Raw genomic sequence first — 23711 nt, forward strand, 5'->3', positions numbered from 1 at the left:
TACTGAGACATTGCAGCCATTCCCCTACGAGCCAATATGTGAAAGTGCTGTTACTAAAGCTCCATACTTGCTATTGAAGAGTAGTCTGGCACTCCAGATCATGGCAATCAGCCCTCCTGCCCCAAAAAAAACTCTGCTGCTTCCAAAACCTCCACTCCTTTGGCCACATTGCCCTTCCCACTCCTCTTTCAGGCTCTGCTCCGTCTACACACTGGACAAAACTCAGGGAGGCATATGGCAACCTAATTCTCTCTTATGTGCCATTTCTGAATGGAACCAGAATCAACTCGTACACTTTCCATAATCCTTCCTCCTTACAACACGTCTTTCTTTGTATATTGATTGCTGAGGCACACACACATCTTTAGGACATGTTTGTTCTCAAAACAAACACTAGTTAACAAGCCACCACTTCTACAAAAAAAGTTACAATAAAGATTCAATTAAAATTCTAATCATATGAAAATGTAAAATTTTAAATACTCTGGGGGAGAGGAGTCTTGTGAGGAGTCTTGGGTGGAACTTGGAGGAGACAGTTTTCTTCAAGAGTAAGACTTTACGTAGTTTCCTTGAAGAAGTCTGGGGCTAAACCTGGGTGTCAGGTCTCCAGAAGAATTCAAAGAACCCTGAGAGATGCCTGGAAGGAATCTCAGGAGGATTCTGGAAGATTCCTCCAAAAGAGAAGAACCCTCTCAGTTAATATTTTAATTATATTAAAATTTATCTAGACTTTCAATCAAAATACATTTCTATACTTCTATGCTGCATACATACATTAAAACTTTTATACCTATCTTCTAACACAATGGTTTTATCCAACCCTATATTGAGAAGACAGCCACCACTTCTTTTGTATTGCTGACCCTTTTCTCACAGCCATCACACTACCTCTACTGCATCACTACTAACACTTCTCCCTCAGGAGCAGCTTTTAACTGGCCAGAAACAGCCACAATTAAAAAGTTCAAACTTTCAATCCCCAAAACAAGTGGCAGGTAAAAACAGAAACTGAAAATTGCAAGTGCTATATCCAGTCCAAAGCTGGTTTTCCCAGTATAATTTAAAAATAGATTGTCTTTAGTACTCAACAAAACACAAGCAGCAACCTGCTCAAGACAAATTTATACTACAGAAAAAAATATTGTTGTAGCATCAGCTGATATAAATACATAATCATCTATGTTATTTCATTCCAATCATGCTGAGCAGGAACAAAATCTCAACTCAGCCACCAAAGAAAACACATTGAATAGCTAATTTCTTACACACAGAAATCTAGCTGGTATATTTACCTGCAATACTGGTGCTAACTGCTCTTTCAAAGAGAAGGTTCAACAGTCTCCCATCCACAGACCAGAACACTAGCTTATCAAAAAATGTGCTAACTGCCCTCTATTTCATCTGTCCCACCACTTTCTGGATGATCCCTGCAAGCACTTTGAAAAGGACAGCCAAATACTAGATGTAAACGTCTCTAACAGAAGATTTTCTAGCATCAGACATTTAATCCAGTTATTTTTAAAAATGAAGTAATGAAGGACACACAAAGATCCTATTATTTTGCCAAGCAGAATTACATTAAGAGCAAAAAAGGTTCTTTATTAACAATAAAACACAAAGTCCAACAGAAGGTGAAGGTATTTAGCTATAACTGGCAGAGGGAGATTCATACAAATGAGGAGGTGAGCTGAGACAGTATCTGTTGTACCAGCTAAGAAAGACAAACTTTTAATTTACAAGTTACACTAAAGTTCAAGAAGAGCAGAGACACATTTCAAAAAATCCTTATGAAATGTTACAGAGCACCTTCTGGTGATGCTTCCTGGGCACAGAAAGGGAGACAAATTAAAATGGGAAAACACAACATATGGGATGCACTGAGTGCAGTGGAACAGGAAGAACCTGCAAAAGCCCCTGAAGTTTATCAAGAGCTCAGAGCTGCCTGTGGACGTGATCTCTCACACAGCACCTATATACCTCACACCCCATTCATCCAACTGCCTCTGCACAAAGAGGCCACTGATTTACACCACATGCCTTCAAAAAGTCCTCCACTCTCATCCAAAGATCATTTTGACTCTGGATTAATGACCTTACTGTTTTTCTCCCGTATCTCTGGATGGTAGGAATCAACCTCCAGGCTTTAATTCTTACCATCCCTCTCTGCAAGCAAAGATTCCTGTTTTTAAAGACTCCCCTTTACGAAGGCACATACACATCCTGATGCTCCCCAGGCTCTTCTCTGACCAGCTAGAGTTAGCTTCCTAGGCCTCTCACAGTGTTAACTTTAAAGCAAAAAAAAACAAACTTCCATGTATCTCAACAGGGATCCATTTTTCAATAGTCTGTAACTATTTTTAGTTACTGACTACTGGGAGTACAGTCTGCAAGTGCAACACCAGGACAGTACACAGTGTATCAGCACCACTCTTGCCATACAGAGAAGCCAGCTCCAGTACTTAAGTCCTTTTATCTCGTTATCAAGTCTAATGAATTACCCTTTTTCACCACAGGACTGTTGTTAGGAGGTCACGATTTCTTCGTTCACTAGCCCTCCCAGCCCTCCCAATTCTTTTTGGGTCTGGCTCAGCCTGCCTTACTGAGCAATTAAAACTGCTCTTCCCAGTTGGTTGCAGCTTATCTACTGGCCCAATAAAAATTACAGGACTGGACAAATATGTCAGTAAAGATCACAAAGAAGCAGCATGATAAGCAAAATAAGAGCAGTTTCAAATGCTGGAATTGAAAAAAAAATTGAAAAAAATTGAAAAAAAAATCAAAATACTGTTGACTTTTCAGTGATGCTTTTCTGAATTTTTCAGCTTTTCCCATTAAGTGTTTTAAGTTGCTGATAATTTCTGGGATTTTGTGACTATTTTTTTTTAGGTGATAATATATGAAAATATCCTACACTGGCGAGTATCTGAGTACCTGCATCTTGACTTGTTTTGACAGATGCACCACACTGTTTTTCTGAAAGCTTTTTGTCAAGTGTATCAGACACCATAATTATAAAACAATGCACGCACCTAATATTTACTTGTCTAGAGCAACCTGGGTTAGTGGAAGGCATCCCTGCACATGCAAGGGGTTGGAACAAGATGGGCTTTAAAGTCCCTTCCAACCCAAACCATTCTAGGATTCTATGCTGTGAGTCTAAAGATACAGCAAACTGTTATGGTTAGCAGCTGTTAACTTGTCATATCACACACTAGCAGCCCCAAAAATTATACATAGCCATTTGTTCACAGAATTCATGCAAAATGACTCAGCCCTTGCCTACATAACCTGCTGTGGACACAGGAGATCAGTCTTGAATCAATTCAGCATCAACCATCTCACCCCAGTTTGCCAACAGTGGCGTCTATCAACTCCGATTTTAGCAATACATCTGCTAGAACTTGGACTGAAACCAAATTCACTCCATATCTGCCATCAAACAGGCAAGGGATCTAATTACCTGGCAAGATTTCAAATATTAAAATGGAAAGGGTCCTCTATTCTGTTACCAATTCCCCCAGACAGCCATTATCTTATTAAAGGAATGCTTTTTAATAAGTAAGATTTGTTAAAGTGGTTTGTGACATTACTAAAGTGGGGAGCATAAGCTAATTTATAACCTACAAAACCATACCAGGTGTCTGTTATATTGGCCATTAACCACAATCCCATTTAAGCAGCTAAAAAGGCACTACAATTGTACTTCTATAAAATCTGTGAGCTACTCCTTGAGGAGTTTCAGTCTTAGGTCAGCCCTGTAAGACATCTGGCATGTTAGTACAGTTACAGCTCATTTTGTTAACTATTACTCCTGAAAGCACAGATACAGCTTGTGCAACTTTTTGGCCTGAATATCCAAAAGAGATAAATAAAATAATGAATGGAATAATATCTGCTACCAGTTTCTCTACATAATGATCAGAAGTGGGCAGGTTTGACTGGGGTCATGATAGTCACACAGAGAAAGAGGGAATCCAGGATGGTCTTCTAGTCTTAGCAGTACCAGCCTTGACTGCAGTGATGTGCTCAGACGTACATTCCTGAGATGATGTAACAAAAATATGTGTGTGAGCTAGAACTGGAAAATGAGTGATCCAGAACCTATTGCTCCCACTGCAGAACAGAGGACACTGGCAGCTGGTGACACCCAAGCTTGCAGGGCCAATCCCTTGTGAGGAGAATAAAGGAGGCAGAGCAAGACTCACCAGATTTTCTATGTCTGTCCGTGCCAACACATAGGTCCGCACGTTGCTGTTCTGATGCAGGAGCATGTACAAGAGAAGAGTGGCTTGATCAGATTTCTGCTGCTCACATAAAGCTGTGTATAAACTGTTGAAGTTAATCTGGAAGGCGTGTGGATTTGATGATGAAAAAGCAGTGTTATCTGAAATAAAGAAATAAAATAAAGTCTTAACAAATACATTTATCATTCAGTTATTTGTTAATTTTATAAAATCTCTGGGGGAAATATTTAATACACCACAAAAAGAGGAAACAAAAATCACCCATGACTCTTATTACCAATGGTCATAAACCATAATAGAGTCTCATAAAGCTTCAGTTGTGCCAAAAAGCCGAGGTTGTCCTCCCATATGAGCTTCAGTAAGACCCCAGTACCTGCACAAAACATTCACCTTTTTTCATAAAACAAGTTTGCCCCTCCATATGACTTTCACTGCTTCCATGTGATCCCAGGAGCTGCTTGAAGGGGGACAGGCACAAGGTCTTCTCTGGAAGCAATACCAGTGATTAAATTCCAAACCCTGCACATCAAACTTACAGGTTTAGTTCTCCGGCATTAAGGCAGAGTATCTCCCTTCCATCCCTTTCTTGGTATAAAGGTCAGTGGATGTGCATAGGTCAAGATTACTGTGGTATCTCAGTGAAATGCAAGTGTCAGGACTTTAGAGGTGTGTGGTGCAGAGTTTGGTGAGTTAAGTGATGTAAAACATTACATCACATTGTCTGACATCACTCAAAGTAACACATTTTCTGTTCACAGAACCTTTACCAGCCTCAACAAAAACGTCCATCTGCACAGATTCCTAAGATCTAGAATTTCCCTGTGGAAAAGAAAAAGCTAATACTTACAGGGGGGTTTGGAGAAGATAGAGAGTGAGACAATTTTTATATGGGCAAATAGGCATAGGACAAGGGAGAAGGGTTTTAAACTGAAAGAGAAGATATTGAGATGAGAGATCAGGAAGAAATTCTTCCCTGTGAGGATGATGAGGACCTGGAACAGGTTTCTCAGAGAAGATGTGGCTGTCTCTGGATCCCTGGCAGTGTCCAAGGCCAGGCTGGACAGGGTTTAGATCAGCCTGGGATCCAGAGAAGATGTGGTTGTCTCTGGATCCCTGGCAGTGTCCAAGGCCAGGCTGGACAGGGTTTAGATCAGCCTGGGATAATGGAAGGTGCCCCTGCCCATGGCAAGAGAGTTGAAACTGGGTGATCTTGAAGGTCCCTTCTAACTTAAACCACACTGTAGTTCTACGATTTTAAGACCATATTCTTATTGAAGTTTGCTAAGTAGCTTTCAACACAGAAGAGCAAGGCACTCGTCATGAACATTTCCACCCACTTTGGATGGAAAAAGTGCTTGGAATTGCTGCAGGAGCCCTGCAGGAGCCCTGGCTGCCATTGGTTTTGTGGGGCCCAGCAGACAGCATGCCGGGGAGTCACCACTCCTCTTGGCCAGGGCAAGGGGGGACAGCTCCAGCCATTGAGCTGGAGGCAGCAGGAGGCCCTGGAGCAAACAGAACTCTTGCCTGCAAGAGTTGGGAACCACACGGAGATGCAGCCCCGCGGTGATGGAAACACTGCCTGTCCCAAACCCACGCACCCGCGGGCGCAGGAGAGACTCCAGCCTGGCCTTCCTCAACTACTGACCATGACTATGGACCAGTTTGTTTAAAACCTTCCCGCTTTGGGCAGGAATTTCCCTTCAGGAGGAAAAACCTGGATGTAGACAGCAAATCAGAACTATTCAGTCCTTGGTGCCACAGGTCATTAGCTGAGAAGCTCCCCTCGGCTTTGCCGCTTCACTTCTGAGGATGTTTAAGGTGTGCCACTGGGATTTACAGCATATCAGTTTTATTAAAGGATACTAAAAAGTCCAGTAAAATAAAAATCTAAACAGAATTAAAGAAGCTTACCAGCAACACCAGCACATCCTGTATTATTCTGCAGAACACTAAGCTGATCAACAGAAAAATTAAACTATTCTAAACCATGTACAAAAAAACCCTATCCTGAATTTTTCTAGTTTTGTCACAATTAAATTATAGAAATTATTTTTTTTTAATGCCAATTTTCCTTTTATAGTATATATTATGACTGCAACCAGCTTCTTTTTTTCCACATTACTTTCCTCTTACAAACTCCTTAGAATGTTCACAGAAATCAAATTTAAGCTCAATTATGAGTATTGCTAGTGGGAACAAGTTTCTGGGAAACAATAAGTCATTCTATCAACACACATGTAGAGAAAATATAGCTTTTCATGGTACATTTGACACAAAATAAGTTATTTCAAAATTTTATAATGATATATGTATAGCGTGCTTTAATGAAATACATTACTGGCTACTGGTGGCACGAAACAAAGTCAACCAAAATACAACATTAAAGAGAGCTTGCAGTTTAAAGACAGAACAAAACAAAAACTGCATCAACAATTTGATCTCAACCACCTGTAAATGGTATCCAGTAAATCAAAGAAGCATGTTAGGACTCAGAATTCTTCTTATGAGAACAATCCTCCACCTTCACAACCCAATAAATTTTCCTAGGTAATGGTGAATTAATTTAGAGCTCAACCTGGTTAAAACTTAATGGATAAAGGAATACAAAAAATCCCCAGAAGAAAGTGCATAACTCAGGATATTACTGTGGCTTCACAGGTTGTCACACAGCTCCTGAGCCCTGTGCACAGTGCCAACCTGCACAAAGCCAATGAAAGGTAAAACCACATGGCTCAGATTCAGAGATTTAAGTGCTGATAAAGTACACATGGAAAATGGTAGAGTCCCCATCCCTGCAGGGATTTAAAAGCCGTGTGGATGCGGCACTTGGGGACAAGGGGCAGTGGTGGCCTTGGCAGTGCTGGGCAATGGCTGGACTTGGAGGGCCTTTCAAGCTAAAAGATCCTGTGCTTCTGTGAAAGGCACAGGCTGCATACTGAGCTCCCTAGACAGCACAAGCTGTGTTAGGGCATTCCCATGTCCCAGACAAGACCCTTTGTGAGTCAGTGCCACATGGCACCTGCAGTTACCTGACACACAGACTGGAACCTGCCTTCTCAAAACCCAGACAAGCACCAAAACAACTCTGAAACCTCTCATACATACAAAACTCATGGAAGTGTTTATGTTAAACATTTTTTTCCTACATTTAAAATACAAGAATACAGTCAGCAAACACAGGTAGCAATTTAATTATTTACTTTCTCTCTAAGGACCATGACTCCAGGACAAAAAGTGCTACAAATTTTTTAGGGAACTCCTACAGACTCTTGGATAACCAATTTACTTATAGGTTAGTTTTATGTATGTTTTATGAAATTATAGAGTCACAGAATCATCAAGGTCAACAGAAACCTTCAAGAACTTCTAGTCCAGGAAGTAAATTGGATCAGGATTATGAAGCTTTCTAGTATTTCTCAAGTAAGAATAAAGTATCCTCCCTCTTCCCCCACTACTAAGTTCCAGCAGCTGAGGAACTCCACCTCAAAACTCCCAGAAAAAAAATGTGCTATTACTGCTCTTCCATGAGTGTGCTGGAAGGACAACAAATCTTGGAAAGAGAACCTCTAAGCAATCACAGCATCTCAAAACTCCACTTCATCAGTTCAGGCTCAGAAGTAAGAACAGACACAAACCTTGGGTGTTCTTGAAGGACATGATGGCTTGCCTGTAGGGGTTCGGGGTGTCTGGAGTGTCAGTCAGGTTGGCCAGGACCAGCAGCAGCAGCAGGCTCTGGCTGGCCAGAGGGGAGCACTGCTCCAGCTGTGCCGACGCTTTGCTGCCCACCCCACCCAGCGTGAACACTGTCCACAGGCCAGCTGCAGAGGGAAAAAAAAACAACAAATAACAGGTTTGGTCATATTTTAATGAACAAGGCTATTTTAGAGTGCAGGTTTAGATTAGATATTGGAACAAAATCCTTCCCTGGCAGGGTGGGCAAACCCTGGCACAGGGTGCCCAGAGCAGCTGTTGCTGCCCCTGGATCCCTGGCAGTGCCCAAGGCCAGGCTGGATGGGATTTGGAGCAATTTGGGACAGTGGAAGGTGTCCCTGCCCATGGCAGGGGGTGGCACTGGGTGGCCTTTAAGGTCCTTCCACTCAAACCATTCTCTGATTCCAAAACTGTACATTATCCATGGATAGCTCCAGTAGTAAGGCATAATGTATAAAGCCAATGTAATGTCCCCAGAGGCTGCTTGAAAAAACTCTCATAATCACGCTGCTTAAACTTTGATGACTGATCTTCAAATGCAGAGTCATTTTCACACTTACAGCACTAAAAAGAATTAACTCTAATACTAAACTACTGCATTTGAAATTCCTGTTCCTAATTACAGCAGCGCTGGTGAAACCAAATGACCAGCTACGTGCCCAAACACTGATTAGAGGAGAAGGAGCATCAGAGGAGGATTAAAGGACTCCCCTCATCGCTCTCCAGCAAGTCCATTAGTCCTTATACCCTTGCCACTGCTCATGGGAGTGTATTACAGCACTGAAAAAAACTAAGAAAAGCACTAAAACTGAAACAGAGATGCTGCAGACTTATCATTATCGGAGTACAAAGTCAGAGGAAAGGATAAAACCTCTGCGTTTATCACATCTGGGCTCCTGACACATTCATTCCAAGGGGATAAGAAGCAGCCCCCCATCACACAGTATTAGATTCACCCCAAATGCCTGCCTAGCAGTTCATTTTTTTTAATGTATCTTGAAATTTCATGACAGAGACTAAGCATTTAATCAAATTATCCATTTAACAGGTGAAAGCTTTGAGTTATACAGGTTAAAAAAATAGTAAGTTTTACTTAAAAAAAGGTAAATCCTTATTTCCTCTTTTAATTAATGCTTAAATCAAATTAAATACAACACACCTTCTTAAAGAAAACAGAAAAATTAAGGAAGTTTAGTTTCCAGTCTTCTAGTTGTCAGGATTCAAGGTGTAAATGATAAAATCTTGTAAGCCATTTGAATGCAAAATACTAAAATATAACCAGTTAAAAGAATTTCAAGTACCGTTAGCCCTACAAAATTTCAAGCCATTCAATGAGTATTTTTTTTCAAATGTAATTATACAGTCAGAATATGTAACAAACCAGTGCTCCCTCATTAGGACAATTGCAGGACAATTACTGCCAAGTCATAGGCAAGGGGACTAATACCACTCAGTGTTCGGCAGCCTTAGAGTTCTTATAATAAAAAGTACTACAATTGCAGCCTTCTTAGCAAAAATTTCATGTTACATTGGTAACCCTTTATCACCATGCTTTTCATCCACAGTTCTTATCAGAATGAATGACGCTGACCATTAAGTTTTTCATATGAGTTAACCAGAGAGGTAACGTGCAAAGAAACTATTTTAAAAACCCTGAAACAACTGTACATTTATCATCACATGTTAAAGAAATTTAAGTTCACCATATTTCCATTCTTAAATTTTAGTGTAGGTCTGGTTTTTAATTTTCAACCACCCCATCCTTCTGTGGCTGCCATCTACCATTACTCCTTTCCTCAACAGTTAGGAAAAGAGGGATATGGCCAAAACACCAGTGATTAACCTGAATCTTCCACCAGGGACAACAAGATCACCATGTCCAAGAGACATCTGCACATGAATATGTGGCCCAAGTAACCTCCTGAAGTTTTCTTGTGTGTTGGCAAGTCCTCCAGAAAACCAACCCGATGTAACAGTTCATAACATCCCTTTCAGTAGGGAGGGCAGCACCACATTAGGTGCTAAGTATTGGCTGATGCTTCCAACACACTCAAGTTAAAAACATTTTAAAGGAAAATATTATTTCTGATCATAAACATCACATTAAAATGCTAAATAGGTAAACAGCCTGTGAGGACAGAGGAACAGGAAGTTTCTAGCTCTATGTAGCAGTATGTTCACAATACGTGAAATATTACTTTGTTAAACCTAATTTTACATTTATGCATATTTCAAAATTACAAGACTATATTTAACTTCTTTAACACACAAAACAAAGTAACTTATGCTGCACTCTCTTAGAAGTTTTCCATTATATTCTTTTCAGATCTGCAGTTAACAGAAAACATAGAAGAACAGACACTGATACAGCGTGGACAGAATAATCTTTCAGATTCTGCTTCTTCACCACATCACAGGAAAAAAAAAAACACAATAAAAGGAACAAAATTTCATGTTTAAAAGAGATGAAGGCCAGGTTGGACAGGACTTGGAGTAACCTGGGATAGTAGAAGGTGTCCCCATCCATGGCAGGGGTGGGAATGAGATGAGCCTTGAAATCTCTTCCAACCCAAACCATTCTAGGATTCCATGATTTCATGAAAATTCTTGTTTAAGCCAACAGGATAGCCACAGATGACTGCAACAGTGTTAGTTCTGCCTGGCATCATTACAGGTATGAAGTGAAATTTGCCTAAATGCTGGATTTCTTTCACATTGAGAGTTTTTTTTTTATTTTACTTCTATCCTCTTGTCATTTTTTTTCTATACCACAAGAGAAATACAAATTCCAGATGTTTTTGTAAAGCTTTCTACATCTCTGGGAGGTGGCAAAAATAAGTTGGGGTTCTCCAAACTAAACCACTAAACTACGAAAAGGAGGGAAGGGTAGATTATCTGAAACAGCGTCATGAGGCACACTGCTTCTGAAGATTTATAAAGTCTTCAAAAAGCTCTACAGTACCAAATACTACCTTTCTGGTCCCAATTATAAGTCTGATGAAGTCAATAATCCACAACTCTAAAACAGCCTCTTCAGCGTTGTTGTGGTTTAACACCACACAACCAATCATTCTCTCCTCTCTGGTGAGATGAAGAAGAGAACTGAGAGAAAACACAAAACTTGAGGGTTAAGATGAAGGCAATCCAATAGAACTGAAAAAGAAGGGAAAATTATGATGATAATAACAATAATGACAAAAGAATATACAGAGGAGTGATGCACAGTGCAGGTGCTCACCACCTGCTGCAGATCCTGAAGCAGTGTCTGCCCACCCCTGGGCAACACCCCCCAGTTTTGTTGCTCAGCATGACAGGATATGGAATATTCCTTCAACCAGTTGGGTCAGCTGTCCTGGCTGTGTCCCCTCCCAGCTCCTTGTGTCTAAAGAAACCTTGAAGCCCACCCCATTCTAACCCCTACCATGGGCAGGGATGCCTTCTGCTTTCCCAGGTTGCTCCAAGCCCCATCCAGCCTGGTCTGGAACACTTCCAGGGATGGGACAGCCACAGCTTCTCTGGGAAATCTGTGCTAGGGCGTCCCACCCTCACAGACAAAAATTTATTCTGAAATTATGAGAAGGTGACAAGTCCTTGATGCAGAGTAAGCATGACTTAGCAACAACTAAAACATCAGGGTGGTGTCAACATTACCCAGCACTGCAACTGTATCCAAGCTGAAAACAAGACAAACATTTAGGTATTTGAATCACTTACTTCACTTGCACAGTTTGTTGTTTTCTGCAGAATACTTTCAATTGCATTTCTCTAATATTTGTCCATCATTTCTGTGTCCAGCTCTGGGCTCCCTAGTACAGGAGGGACATGGAGCTCTTGGAGCAGGTCCAGTGGACAGTGACACATATACTGAAGGGCCTGGAGCATCTCCATGCCCAGGACAGGCTGAGGGAGCTGGGGCTGTTCAGGGCTGTGAGAGGGCCCTCAGCCCTGGCTGTCCCTCCGTGTCCCTGCGTGTCCCTGGCTGTCCCTGGGTGCAGGGAGGGTGAGAGCAGGGCCCAGGCTCTGCTCCAGGCCCAGCAATGGCACCAGAGCCAGGGCAGGACCCAGCAATTCCCCTGCACAGGAGGCACAACTTCTGTCCTGGGCAGAGACAGAGAGGCCTGGAGTCTCCCTCACCAGGGACATTCCAGAGCCCTCTGGACACAATGCTGTGTCCTGTGCCCTGGGATGGCCCTGCTGGAGCAGGGAGGTGGGGTCAGATGTCCCACTGTAGGCCCTTCCAGCAGTCAACCAGCTCTGGGATTCACTGATTTTACTTTATTTCTTGACTCAGTCTCACAGGGAACCGCACTGCTAGTTTTGTCAATTGGAGAACTGTAAAATTCTGCCAGTTATTTCTGGAAAATACTCAAATACTTTAATAAGAAACTGAATGCTTTTATCTTTAAAACGAAATCAAAAGATTCATTTTTGCCTTTTTCTTTCACCAAACTAACCACCACAGGCTTTTTTGCCCTGTTCATACAACTCTTTGTAAGGCAGAGCAAGAAAAGCAGGTCATAAGAGCAAAGTATGTTATTTTGCAACAGAGAAGCTGAGATTTTCTGTAAGATGGCTGGAAACACAGTTTACAACCATGAAAACAAACCCAGCACTTTAATCTAGTTTGACAGTCTGTGAAACAACACTTAATGGCAAAATGAAGTTATGACACAGTCATCAAAATAGAACTTTCTTTCACCTGACTGTAATTTGATGTAAACACAACTCTGCAGAAACCTCAGCCTAATGCCTGGTCTCTGTTACACAATGAGACACAAGTAAGGTTCATGTTTGTACCTACTTCAAAAAAGTTTAAACATACTTACTTACAGTTTCAAAAGAATAAGAAGAATTTTAAGAGGTTGACTTTGAAGACATTTTGAAACTAAGAGCGCAGAAGGTACTCTAAAAACTCACCACACTCATATAAAGCATTGCAACTTTTAGTCAACAACTTCTAACACTGTCTACCATTACTTTAAGTCAGAAGATCAACCAACTGTGAGCTATAATTGATTTTTGAGCTCTCCTGGATTAGTTATTAAACTAGTTGTAATTCTTCTGCAAAATGTATTATTCACCTTTCAACCTTCAGTGTCAAGGCTCAGAAGACAAACTCTCTGACTTCTCATGCTGGACAGAGCATTAAATTAATGCCAAGGAAATTGGAGTTACTTACTTCCAAGTTTCTTTCTAGGAAATTAGTATTGTTTCAGGTTTTTTTAATCTAATAGTAGCTCAAAAATTCAATTAAAGTAATCACTGAACTTCAACCTTTCCTTTGAACATCCTTCATTGCATTTAAATATGGGCATTAAATTGCAATTAATACTGGCAAAGCCTTTTTGAGTATGTTCCTGTCTCCCCTCACTGGAGCTTGGTAAGAGGGAGATTCTTCCCTCATTCCCCATCACATAACCCACATCCTCTCAAACATATTTAGCATCCTCCTATTGAGTTTTTTATTACTTTTGACAGGATTTTGCTAAGGGCACCAACTTGAGGTGGTGCCCCCAGGCTGCTTTTGAGACTGCATAGGTCAAAATAAAGAGTTTTAGTAGAAATGAAGATTTTCAAAAGGTCTCTTGATCTCCCCCTGTCATTTTGACATTTTCAAAACAATCCTGCTCCTTGTTGCAAAAATGGAAAGAACACAAATAGATGAGGCTACAGAAGTTTGCAAAGCCAGTGTTACATATCAGAAAGAAAACTCAACCACAACGAAAAAGCCCAAAACAGAACAGATCTAACTTATGGTTAGTAATACATCCAAGTCCTAGCTCCACATTCTGCTTTCCTATTTCTGAAATTTTTAGCATCCAGAAGATTGTCCAATGCTTGCAATGCTGCAGGATTGTCCAGTCCAAGGTATCACTAAATAGAAATGATGAAGAATTAAAGCAAAAGTGATTTTCATTGCACCTAATTATACCATCATGTAGTTCCTCCACCAAAACCAGTAAATAGCATATTATTAAAAAACATTACAATTACTGTTTAATTCTTATTACACTCAAGCAGCAGCACTGGGAACTTGAGTGTTGTTTTTTTAACACTCATTATGTGTGTCACTTTTCTTAAGTCAATTCAATAGTTCTCACACTGTGGTCTGATGAACACTCTCTGGTGGCCCATGGAGAGCTGGCAGTTCACATTGTGCTGGCTCTTGTCCTTGTTTCCAGCTGCTACATTGTGTTAGAAGAAAGCTAAAAATACATAAATACTTTCCTACGATTACTTTTCCATGCAAGCAATTTCTCAAGTTGCCACGGGGATGCTATGTGATAATGAATGGGAGAGGAAAAAGAGGTCCATGGAATCATGAAGAGGGATCAGTGAGGCAACTGCTGTATCAGGGGCATTTTATACTTTATAAAACACATCTTCAACATCTCAGATCTTTAGTTAAGAAACTTCAACTGCAACTTGTGAAGAACCCAGGGTATACTTGCTTAAGAGACAATAAAAACAGCAGCTACATTAATTTTAGGGAAGTCCCACTGCAGATTTGGGAGGATTCATTACAGAAAGAAACTAGCAAAGCTGAAGTATAGGAAATATGGAATCATTTTTACATGGTTTATGAACCTGCATGTTAAATATTCCACTCTTGAGAAACGTTAAACTCATCTGTAGCATAAACACACTGACGTACACACAAACTGCAACCTGTAACTGAAAAAGTCAATCTGGTGACTGTAGATGTTTTAAGTAGGGAAATTGTAAAAACTCAGAAGAACAAAAAAGACTGTCCTAAATACTACAGTCACTTTTTAATTGCAGTAACTTTTCAACTTTTCCAACACATGTTCCCATAAATGATAGTTTTTTGAAACATTTCACTTGGCATGGGAATACAAATGGCAAAAGTAACAATTTTTAATTTTCAGCAATATTTTTCATGGTCTTCATTGTCCAGCACTGGACTAACAGGATTGACTCAAACTAGCATGAGACACAGGAGAAGTTCTACAAACAGCAGTAAATGAATCGTTACTGGGTGTCAGACAGTCTAGCAAAATAAATTTGTATTTTAAATACTTGTAGGCTAGCTGCTCTCTAAGTCATCAGCAGGCTGCAGCAAGAATTCACACGTGGGAGACACTAAATTTAAAAGCATTTTGAGACAACAGCTATGTACCAATCCATCTTGACTCTATTTCTTGTCTGGAACACAGGAATGGCATATGATGTGTATCAGAGTAAATGTGTGATCACTTGGAACTCCATATTCAGGCTTAAAATCCTACTGAACTACCACTTAGTCCTTAGTGCAAGGTCAAAGTCACACAATTTACACAGATGATTGCCATGGCTTTATTTCAGGTGCTGTGTTATATTTCAGTTGCTTTACTACTATATTTTAAGTATTTAATTCCTAAATACTACAGGAAAGTGACTGAAATGCTATAGAAAGATTAAGTGCATGTTTTAGATTACTTCTTTAAACGTCAAAAAGAATTATAGAAGTGATTTAAAAACCAAGTTATTTTCTTCTCAACAAATCACTGCAACAGAACAACTGCTCTATATTTCATAGATTTCAACTGGCTCATTCAAATACATGACTGAGTATGACTTAATTGTTTGAGGGTTTTCACACCTAATAACACTATTGTAAAGGAGACCAGTATTTCATCCTCCCTGCCAAGAACAGCAGAAGGTAGTTGTTTCTGTGGAGCCAAGCTCTGCAACACCAGCTCCCTGCCTGCCCCACTCCTGCTCACAGCCTCTCCAGGAATAGCCAAGCTCATGTCTCTGTACCCACACATTTCAAATACATCCCAGGCACTTGACTTTCTGATGTCACCATTGCTGCCAGTGCTGCAGCAGGACAGGAAAGGCACAGCAAATAGCTGGGGTGCAGTGGAGGAGCCACTGGGGAAAGACAGCCCAGGAAATCTCCTCATAAACCCTCTGAAGCCAGAGAAGCACTGATGAGTCTGAGGTGCCCGGGGCTGTGATGTCATTAACACATTCTGGAAGCAGTTTTTCAGGAAATGAATCATGGAAGCAAGTGAAATGCAAAGATGTATTAGGTAACTGTGTCCATCCCCAATCCATGCAACAGTGTTCCCTCCAGTACATCTTGTTATTCTATCCAGACTAATTTTAAGGGACTAGTAATGGAGCTTGAACCACATCCTTTGGGAAGCATGTTCCATAATCTAATAAACCTCAATCTTAAGATTTTTTTCCTAATATTCAGTTAAACATTACTTTATTCAGCTTCATCTACTTATTCCTTTAAGTGGTTCTATGTAATACCATAAAACATTTCTGCCCCAGTTCAGTGTTTACAGCCCTTAAATAAAAGGCACAGTCAGGTCTCCTTTGTTGCGCAGCCAAATTACATACACACATTTTTTTTTCTTTTCTTTTAAAGTCTTTTCCAGTTTGCTTCCTGCAATTAATCCCAGCTCCAATACTTTGCACGACCTTTCAAATGTCATGGAACTGAAAAAGATTGCACACAGTAAATTGCACGGATTGATAAATAAGCATATTCATCATTTCACTGCGAAAACAGTGTTTATTTTATTTTAAACCATCCATGTCCCTTTTTATCACTACATCTCAGGAGATCTTTACTGTGAAATCTGAAATGATTCAAGCCTTCGTTGGGGCAGGAACCTTATCTACTTCATTATTACTCTTTTTCTTGTTTTGAGCTTTAAAATAAGGAGACAATCACCTTCTTGCAAGACCATGAAGCTCAGCTACAGACCTGCATTCTCATGAAAGCTTTTGACACCACAGAGGAATCAGAAATGTAAAAAAACACTCTCTGAAAAGTATTTAATCTGAAAAACTATAAAAACATGCAAAACCAAAGTCAATACCTGTAAACTCAATGAAATCATATTACCTGTAACTATATATATTATTTATAGTTGGGCATGATGATCTTCAAGGTCTTTCCCAAATTTGATGATTCCATGAGTCTATGATAAATTTAACATTTCCAGATGGGGTCTACTGCTCTTACTTGCCCAGAGATGCTGAAGCACTGAATAGCTTTGTTAGCTGGAAATCCCTGATGACATTTTTATTATATGTAATTGGAGTATGAGTAGTAGACATACCCAGAGACAGACACCTTCAAGAATTAAGCAAAGCAAATTACATAACATACTTCTGAATCAAAAAGCCAAATAGGGCTGGGAATAACTCTAACAAACCATTAATTCACTTTTAGAAATATATTAAAAATAACTATAGGAGGGGAACATCTTAAGCAAGGAATCTTCACATTTTTATTAGACCAAGTCCTGGCCGGTTGCTGGCAATACCAATTTCAACTCCTTTGGACACAAGTGATGCATTTTCTGAGATGGAACAATATTCTTGCTGCACATTTGAAGACTGTCCAGTATAACTGAAGCTGCAAATGTGACCACAATATCAAGAAAAAATAAACAAAGGTTTTATGGTATTATACAAGAGCAAAATACCACAGTATTATAACTACTTGGAACCTGGGAAACTAAGTGCAAGCTTGAAGAGAATGAGAGAGAGGAAAACGAACGAGAAATGTGGGAAAAACTGCAAATCCACCCAGTGTTGTATTTAATTTTAGAGGAACTGTCTGACTCAATCATCTATCAACCTTGGAACAGCAAACCTCATGCCAACAACAAGTTCACATAGAGACATTAAAAAGAAGTTGTTGGATGGTGAGGTTTGGAGGTTTGTTTTGGTTTGGGTTATTTTGGTTATTTTGGTGGGATTTTGGGGAGAGAAGGTTAGTTTTTGGAGGGGTTTTGTTCAGGTTTTTATTTTCAAATTATTATTTATTTAATTATTTTTGTTTTTAGCAGAAAACTTCTCTGGCTTTTGCCCAGGGTACCATCCTGGTATTTTATTGCTCTTGTCAGAATGCAAGGGAACACAGTGAATGTGTATAATTCAATCAATTGTGGAACTTCCAGTAACATTTTCTGTTGACTCTATCAGGCAAAATATGAGGCAGAAACAAACATAGAAACGTGTTACAAAATAAACATCTTGGCAGTATTATTTTTAAATAGTGCTAATCAGGGTATTGATATTAACTAATTCTTTTGAGGTAGGACCCTCAGGAGAACTTCATCCTCACACATAGTAGGGAAGGGGGAAGAAGAAATTCAGACAACCAATGAAAAGTTGCTAGACTTTAGGCATGCAAGAAATGACTTTTTCAGAGCAGTTAGATTTTTGTAGCAGTTAGTGAATTCAGCACACTGCTCCTGTTGCTTTGTTGCGACTGCAGCCACTCAATTTACTCATATTCCCTATGAGAGGAACAAGGAATAGCTAGCACAGTAAAGCCAGCACAGACCTGCTGCTTCCCTTCTAGACTTCCAAACTTGTGAAGCACCTCGCCAAGGGTACCTGCAGCAATTCCAGCCAGCTTCTCTATCAGCCTTCAGGACAGCATTCAAAAGCAATTTAATAAAACTCCTAATATAAGCACAGCTGAAAGACCTGGAGTTCCACAGCTTAGAAATGCTCTGGCTGCCCCCCTTATTCCTGAGAAGATCTGCTCACACTCCTTGGAGACTGCCACCTGTCCACAGTGCAATGGGCATGTTATTTTTTAACCCAGCATTTCTTAACCCCTACTTTTCCTTTAAGAGGTAACACTTTGTTTGCGTGAGGTCACTCCTTCCTCTACCCTACCTGCTACGTCAAACACAAGGAAAACTTGAAGTGTTAATTCTCTTGCTTGAAACCTGGTCCACCAGCAACTGCATGGAGCAAGGGAAGTCCACCCTGGATTCTGGAACAGCCTCATGGACCTCATGAGGGGTGCTGCATCCCGAGCCTCACTGGCACGAGACTCTGTGGAACACACTTCATGAAAACTCAGCGTTCAGACAATTTTGCTGCCAGTTTTTCAACAAGTTTCTGCTCAATGTATGCAAACGGCAAGTTTTGGGACCTTACAACTTGGCCAGATTTAGTAATCTTTAAGAGGGATTGTAAATGGCACATCTCTGTCCACAGCTTCACTCCCCTAAGCCCCGCTTCCCAAATCTCAAGAGCCTGTTCCAAGGCATGAAGGCTCTAAAACTCCTCAATAAAACAGATGTAAGAATTCAGCATTGGTTAAGTAACATTTTTCCCTAACCTCATTCTCAGAAACAGAAGAACTGTTTTCAATTAAAGCACTGCCAAAAAAATTTTTTAAAAATCTAAAAAAAAAGAGCCTAAGGAAGATACTCAGCATGAAAAGTTTCACCACAAACAACTGAAGACTGAAAAAAAAACTATAAGCAATTGAAAATTGGATTTCACTACAGAAAGTGCTCTATAAGCTTATCTTAAGGCATCAATACCAGCTCCAGCCATACGAACGTTATTAAAGTGGCAGTTTTAATGATGAAGCATTGAGGAAAGCAGCAGCGCTGAGGAATGAAGTCCTACCCCCAGAACAAGCGTGCCACAGGCAAAACTTTTCATTATCTTGACTAGCAGAAAATGCCTCCTCAGCTGAAAGAAGCCAGTGTCCCTGCTCCCTCTCGGAGCGGGGCGTGAGCTCCTGCCAAGGCTGACGAGCTGTTTTATGTCAGCACCTGCCCTTTGGCTCCGCTCTCGCGCTGACATCAACTCCAGCGGCATCAGACAGGAACACGTTTCTGTCACCAGACACCACGGCTGGAGCCACACCAGAAAAACGGCGCTGCAATCACACAACACTGTTTGAAGCCCTCTTATGGATCCAACACCGACTGAACTCCCTCTCTTTTGGGTCAATGGCCAGTGTGGAGGGGATGGTGTAGGGAAAGGTTTTCGTGTGTCAAATTTACTGACTATGAAAACAGAACGCTATGGGGGGAGAAAAAGGCTGACTAAGTATTACTGACTCTGCCTGCATATTTTTTCCCAGCAAAAACTGATAGTTAACATTGAAATTATACAGAAACATGTGCTAACACTCATCAACTTTACTATTAAAGACTAAAATTACATATATAGTGTTGAGAAAGTTTTAGTTCCAAATACTGATTTGCCAATTTATGGAATGAATTATACAAAGATTTTCATTTATATGAAAAAATATATTTAGAGACACTTTATTTTTTTCTCTAGCATGCATGTTCAGTTCCATAATGTTTCATCTTCAGTACCCAAAAATGTTTTTACCACAGGGCAAGGGATTCCTCTGTGCTTTTCCTGTTCCTAAGCATTTTGCAATAGTGCCAGGCCATAAAGGGAAAAGAAGTTTGCTCTCTGGGAGCACAATTAGGAAATAGGGAGGACAAGCCACTCCTGCCTCTCTGCCATCACCTACAACAGGGCTATGGCCATGCCTGAGAAAGAGGAGTTAATATAACTTTTTAATATAATGTACTAAGTAATTCTCATTCTGTATGAGATCAATCTAGCAGTTTAGAAAAAGCAAATTTGAGCAGCATGATTACCCTCGAGGGTGACACCTGGTACCTCCATCTCCAGGTTTGCATGCAGATCTCACTTTTGTGGAAGCTCCTTGGCAATCCCAAGGTACCCCAGCAAGGCAAGCCCTATGATGTAGACAAGCTTTGTAGGCCCCCATCATCAGCAGCTGCCCCCTGTGCAGAGACATCCTTTTTAGGCAACCAGGTTTTGAGTAGATAATTTGATTATTATAGTATTTTTCATAAAAAACATCTCTGCTATCCCAAATGTTCATAAAATCACACAATGATTTGGGTGAAAAGTGACCTTCAAGATCATCTCATTCCAAACCCCTGCCTGCCATGGGCAGGGACACCTTCCACTGTCCCAGGCTGCTCCCAGCCCTGTCCAGCCTGGCCTTGGGCACTGCCAGGGATCCAGGGGCAGCCACAGCTGCTCTGGGCACCCTGGGCCAGGGCCTGCCCACCCTCACAGCCTCACAGGCATTCTTTCCCAATATCCCATCCATCCTGCCCTCTGACAGTGGGAAACTGTTCCCTGTGTCCTGCCCTTCCATGCCTTGCCCCAAGTCCCTGTGCAGCTCTCCTGGAATCCCTTTAGGCACTGGAAAGGGCTCTGAGGTCTCCCCAGAGCCATCTCTCTTCAAGGATGAAACTTACTCCACATTCCCACAACAACTACTCAGTAAACTTTATGGTAAATCACAAATGTCACCAAGCTGTTTGGCACAAACTGACAGCAGGCCTTGTGCAAAACAATTACAATTAGCAAGGTAAGACAGTGAGAAACACCTATGTGCTGTATTTACATCTTATAAAATCACCTGAAATTGTCTGGCAAGTGGGAATCCTATGCCCATTATCACACGCAAACAGCATGTTTTATTAACCTTGAAGCAAGGCCCAGCAGTTAAAACATGTGGATAAAGATCAGGGCAGTGGAATTTTATTCCCAGCTGCAATGTCAACTGATTGTATAATTTTAGCCAAGCTTGAAGCATGTTATTTCCTCTTTTTTCCCCTATCTATAAAAATGAAAATTTTCTACTTAATAAGGGCCTTTACATCCTGATGCCCTTGGCCTGAATGTGCGTTGTTCCTGAGCTGATGTCCCAATTTCCTAAGAGATCTCTGACCCACTGAAGAGAGTCAGAGCAGATTATATGCACATTGGGACTGATTACACAACCCTCGTGTATTTACACACAACTAGCTAATGATATAGATATATAGAATGTATCCAATTATACAGATATAATTATATAGATATATAAAAAGACAGATCTTTGCTTGACAGAAATCCTCTCAGAATGACAATTGCTGAGAGAAGCAGCTCAATAAATATAAACTATTGAGGCTGAAATTAGAAACCAGCAGTGAATTAGACGGATAAAACGCCAAACTTGAAATTATGTAGGCCAAAACAGTTTTTTCCTAGGAATATTTTTATATTTTGTATTATCTACCTTTCTACACATACATTTGCTTTAATGTATTTACATATGTCGTATGTGTATATGCTGTATATACATCTTATAAAACCACTTGAAACTGTTTCAGTGGGAATCTTACAAATTACCACATGCAAACAGCATGGCTCCTAACTAAATGTCATATTGATATAATATAGTCTAGATTTATGAAACAATTTATTCTCATATGTAACTTACACATTTCATTCTTATACCTCTAGGTATTTTGATCCCTAAATGGTATATTTTAGTATAAATACACTAAATATATAGATGTGGTACACTGAGTCATTTATATTTCTATTATTAAATGTAAGCATGCTCATATGTTTCTATATAGTCTGTATTTTATTTACATTTTATAGTTTTTCTATTACATACACACATCCACACAGAGAACCAGTGAGTACCAAATAACTGTCAAATGCTGTGGTGTCTACAACATCTCTCATTCTTGGCAGAATTAATTTGATCCAGATTTACCTTCCAGCTGAGAGTAAACTCTGCTGAAACCTCCCATATATCTACTTCCCCTTCTTTTACAGACAAGAAAAAAATCTTTGTTCCAAGATCATGATGTGGCTGTCCCATCCCTGGAAGTGTCCAAGACCAGGCTATGGAGCTCTGAACCAACCTGACCTAGTGGAAGGTGACCCTGCCCATGGCAGCAGGGTGGAACGAAATGAGTCTAAAGGTCTCTTGCACCCCAAGCCCTTACAGGATTCTACAATTCTATGATCTGACTTTTTTCCTAAAAACAAAAACACCCATCAGTCTCCCACACAGATTCGTCCACAATTCATAGTTCAAGTGCTTTAACTACAAAACATTCAGAGGATTCCTCCAGTTTCCAAGTTTCTTATCAAAATGGGATTTATTTTCCCAGTTAGTAATTTTTTAGCACTTTTCTTAATAAAAATTAAAAAAAAACAGGTAAGAAAACAGGTTCGGCTTATGAATTCCTATGTGGCAACAAGACAACTTCAAGTCACTACATCAGGGCTTAGAGGGGATGTCTCTGTTAGAGACCCTGAACAGACAAAAAAGCACCATGACTCAACTGCAGAGAAAGGAGACTACAAAATGTAAAAAGATTAAGTCTTTTCCAAACCAGGAAAAAAATAGGTATATAAGCTTTGGCAAGTTCAGTGCTAAACCAGACCAAGTTGAGCCAAAAGTAATTTGGGAACAGCCTGCTAAAGGTATAAAAATCAACAGTAAAAGCTTTTCCAAACAATCTGACAGCTCCTCAAAGAGGCCAACAAGCCATAGAGGCCTTTAGGGAGCACTCTGGGAAGGTCAGGTTCTGGCAAATGAACTACTCTGGGTGCATTTCCCAACACCTTCTGCACACTCCATCAACAGATCTGATGCATGACTGTGAAAGCAACTGCAAAATCAACACCAACTGCTGTCGTGTCCTCCCCTCCAGCAGCTGAAGGCTCTACAGAAGCCCCAGAGGTGAGGAGCTAATGTGTACGTCCCAAACACAAATAGCTGGATGGCTGTGGAGCCAGCCAAGAACCAAGATCAGTTGTTGGGAACAATAGCCAAGGGTTGTTGATAAGAACATGCATGAGGAGGATACGGCTGCAGGAGGGTCCATAACGAGGAAGTGCAGCACTTTTCTGGGACAAACCCCCTTCCCTTCCCTTCCCTTCCCTTCCCTTCCCTTCCCTATCTTTAATCCACCCCCCTCTTTCTCTTCTCTTTCACTCTACTCCTTTTTCCAAAATTCACCACTATGTCCTCATACTAGAAGAACAGGGGCTAACACACCAATTTCCATGCCAAGTGTGTAATTCATTAGGAAAGCTTCCTAAACTTTTGTAGACCCTCTGACTTTTGTCATCCCTTCTGACCCCGAACATCTGGGTCTTCCCTTACCCTAAAGCATCAGA

The 23711-nt window shown here is 40.5% G+C and overlaps 1 protein-coding gene across 3 annotated transcripts in view; it reads right to left on the bottom strand.

Moving 5' to 3' along the window:
- Positions 1 to 23711, bottom strand: part of DYM (dymeclin) — a 210226-nt gene that overhangs the window by 124410 nt on the left and 62105 nt on the right. For all 3 annotated transcript variants that reach the window (XM_041423558.1, XM_041423557.1, XM_041423559.1), the window contains exons 9-10: positions 7880 to 8062; positions 4206 to 4384 (exon numbers count right to left, since the gene is read on the bottom strand). In XM_041423558.1, the coding sequence (XP_041279492.1) occupies positions 4206 to 4384; positions 7880 to 8062 (362 nt within the window). The remainder of the gene's footprint in view (positions 1 to 4205; positions 4385 to 7879; positions 8063 to 23711) is intronic.

The sequence above is a fragment of the Onychostruthus taczanowskii genome, unplaced genomic scaffold (genome assembly GCF_017590055.1).
Source record: "Onychostruthus taczanowskii isolate IOZ18803 unplaced genomic scaffold, ASM1759005v1 scaffold79, whole genome shotgun sequence".
NCBI classification, from domain to species: Eukaryota; Metazoa; Chordata; class Aves; order Passeriformes; family Passeridae; genus Onychostruthus; species Onychostruthus taczanowskii.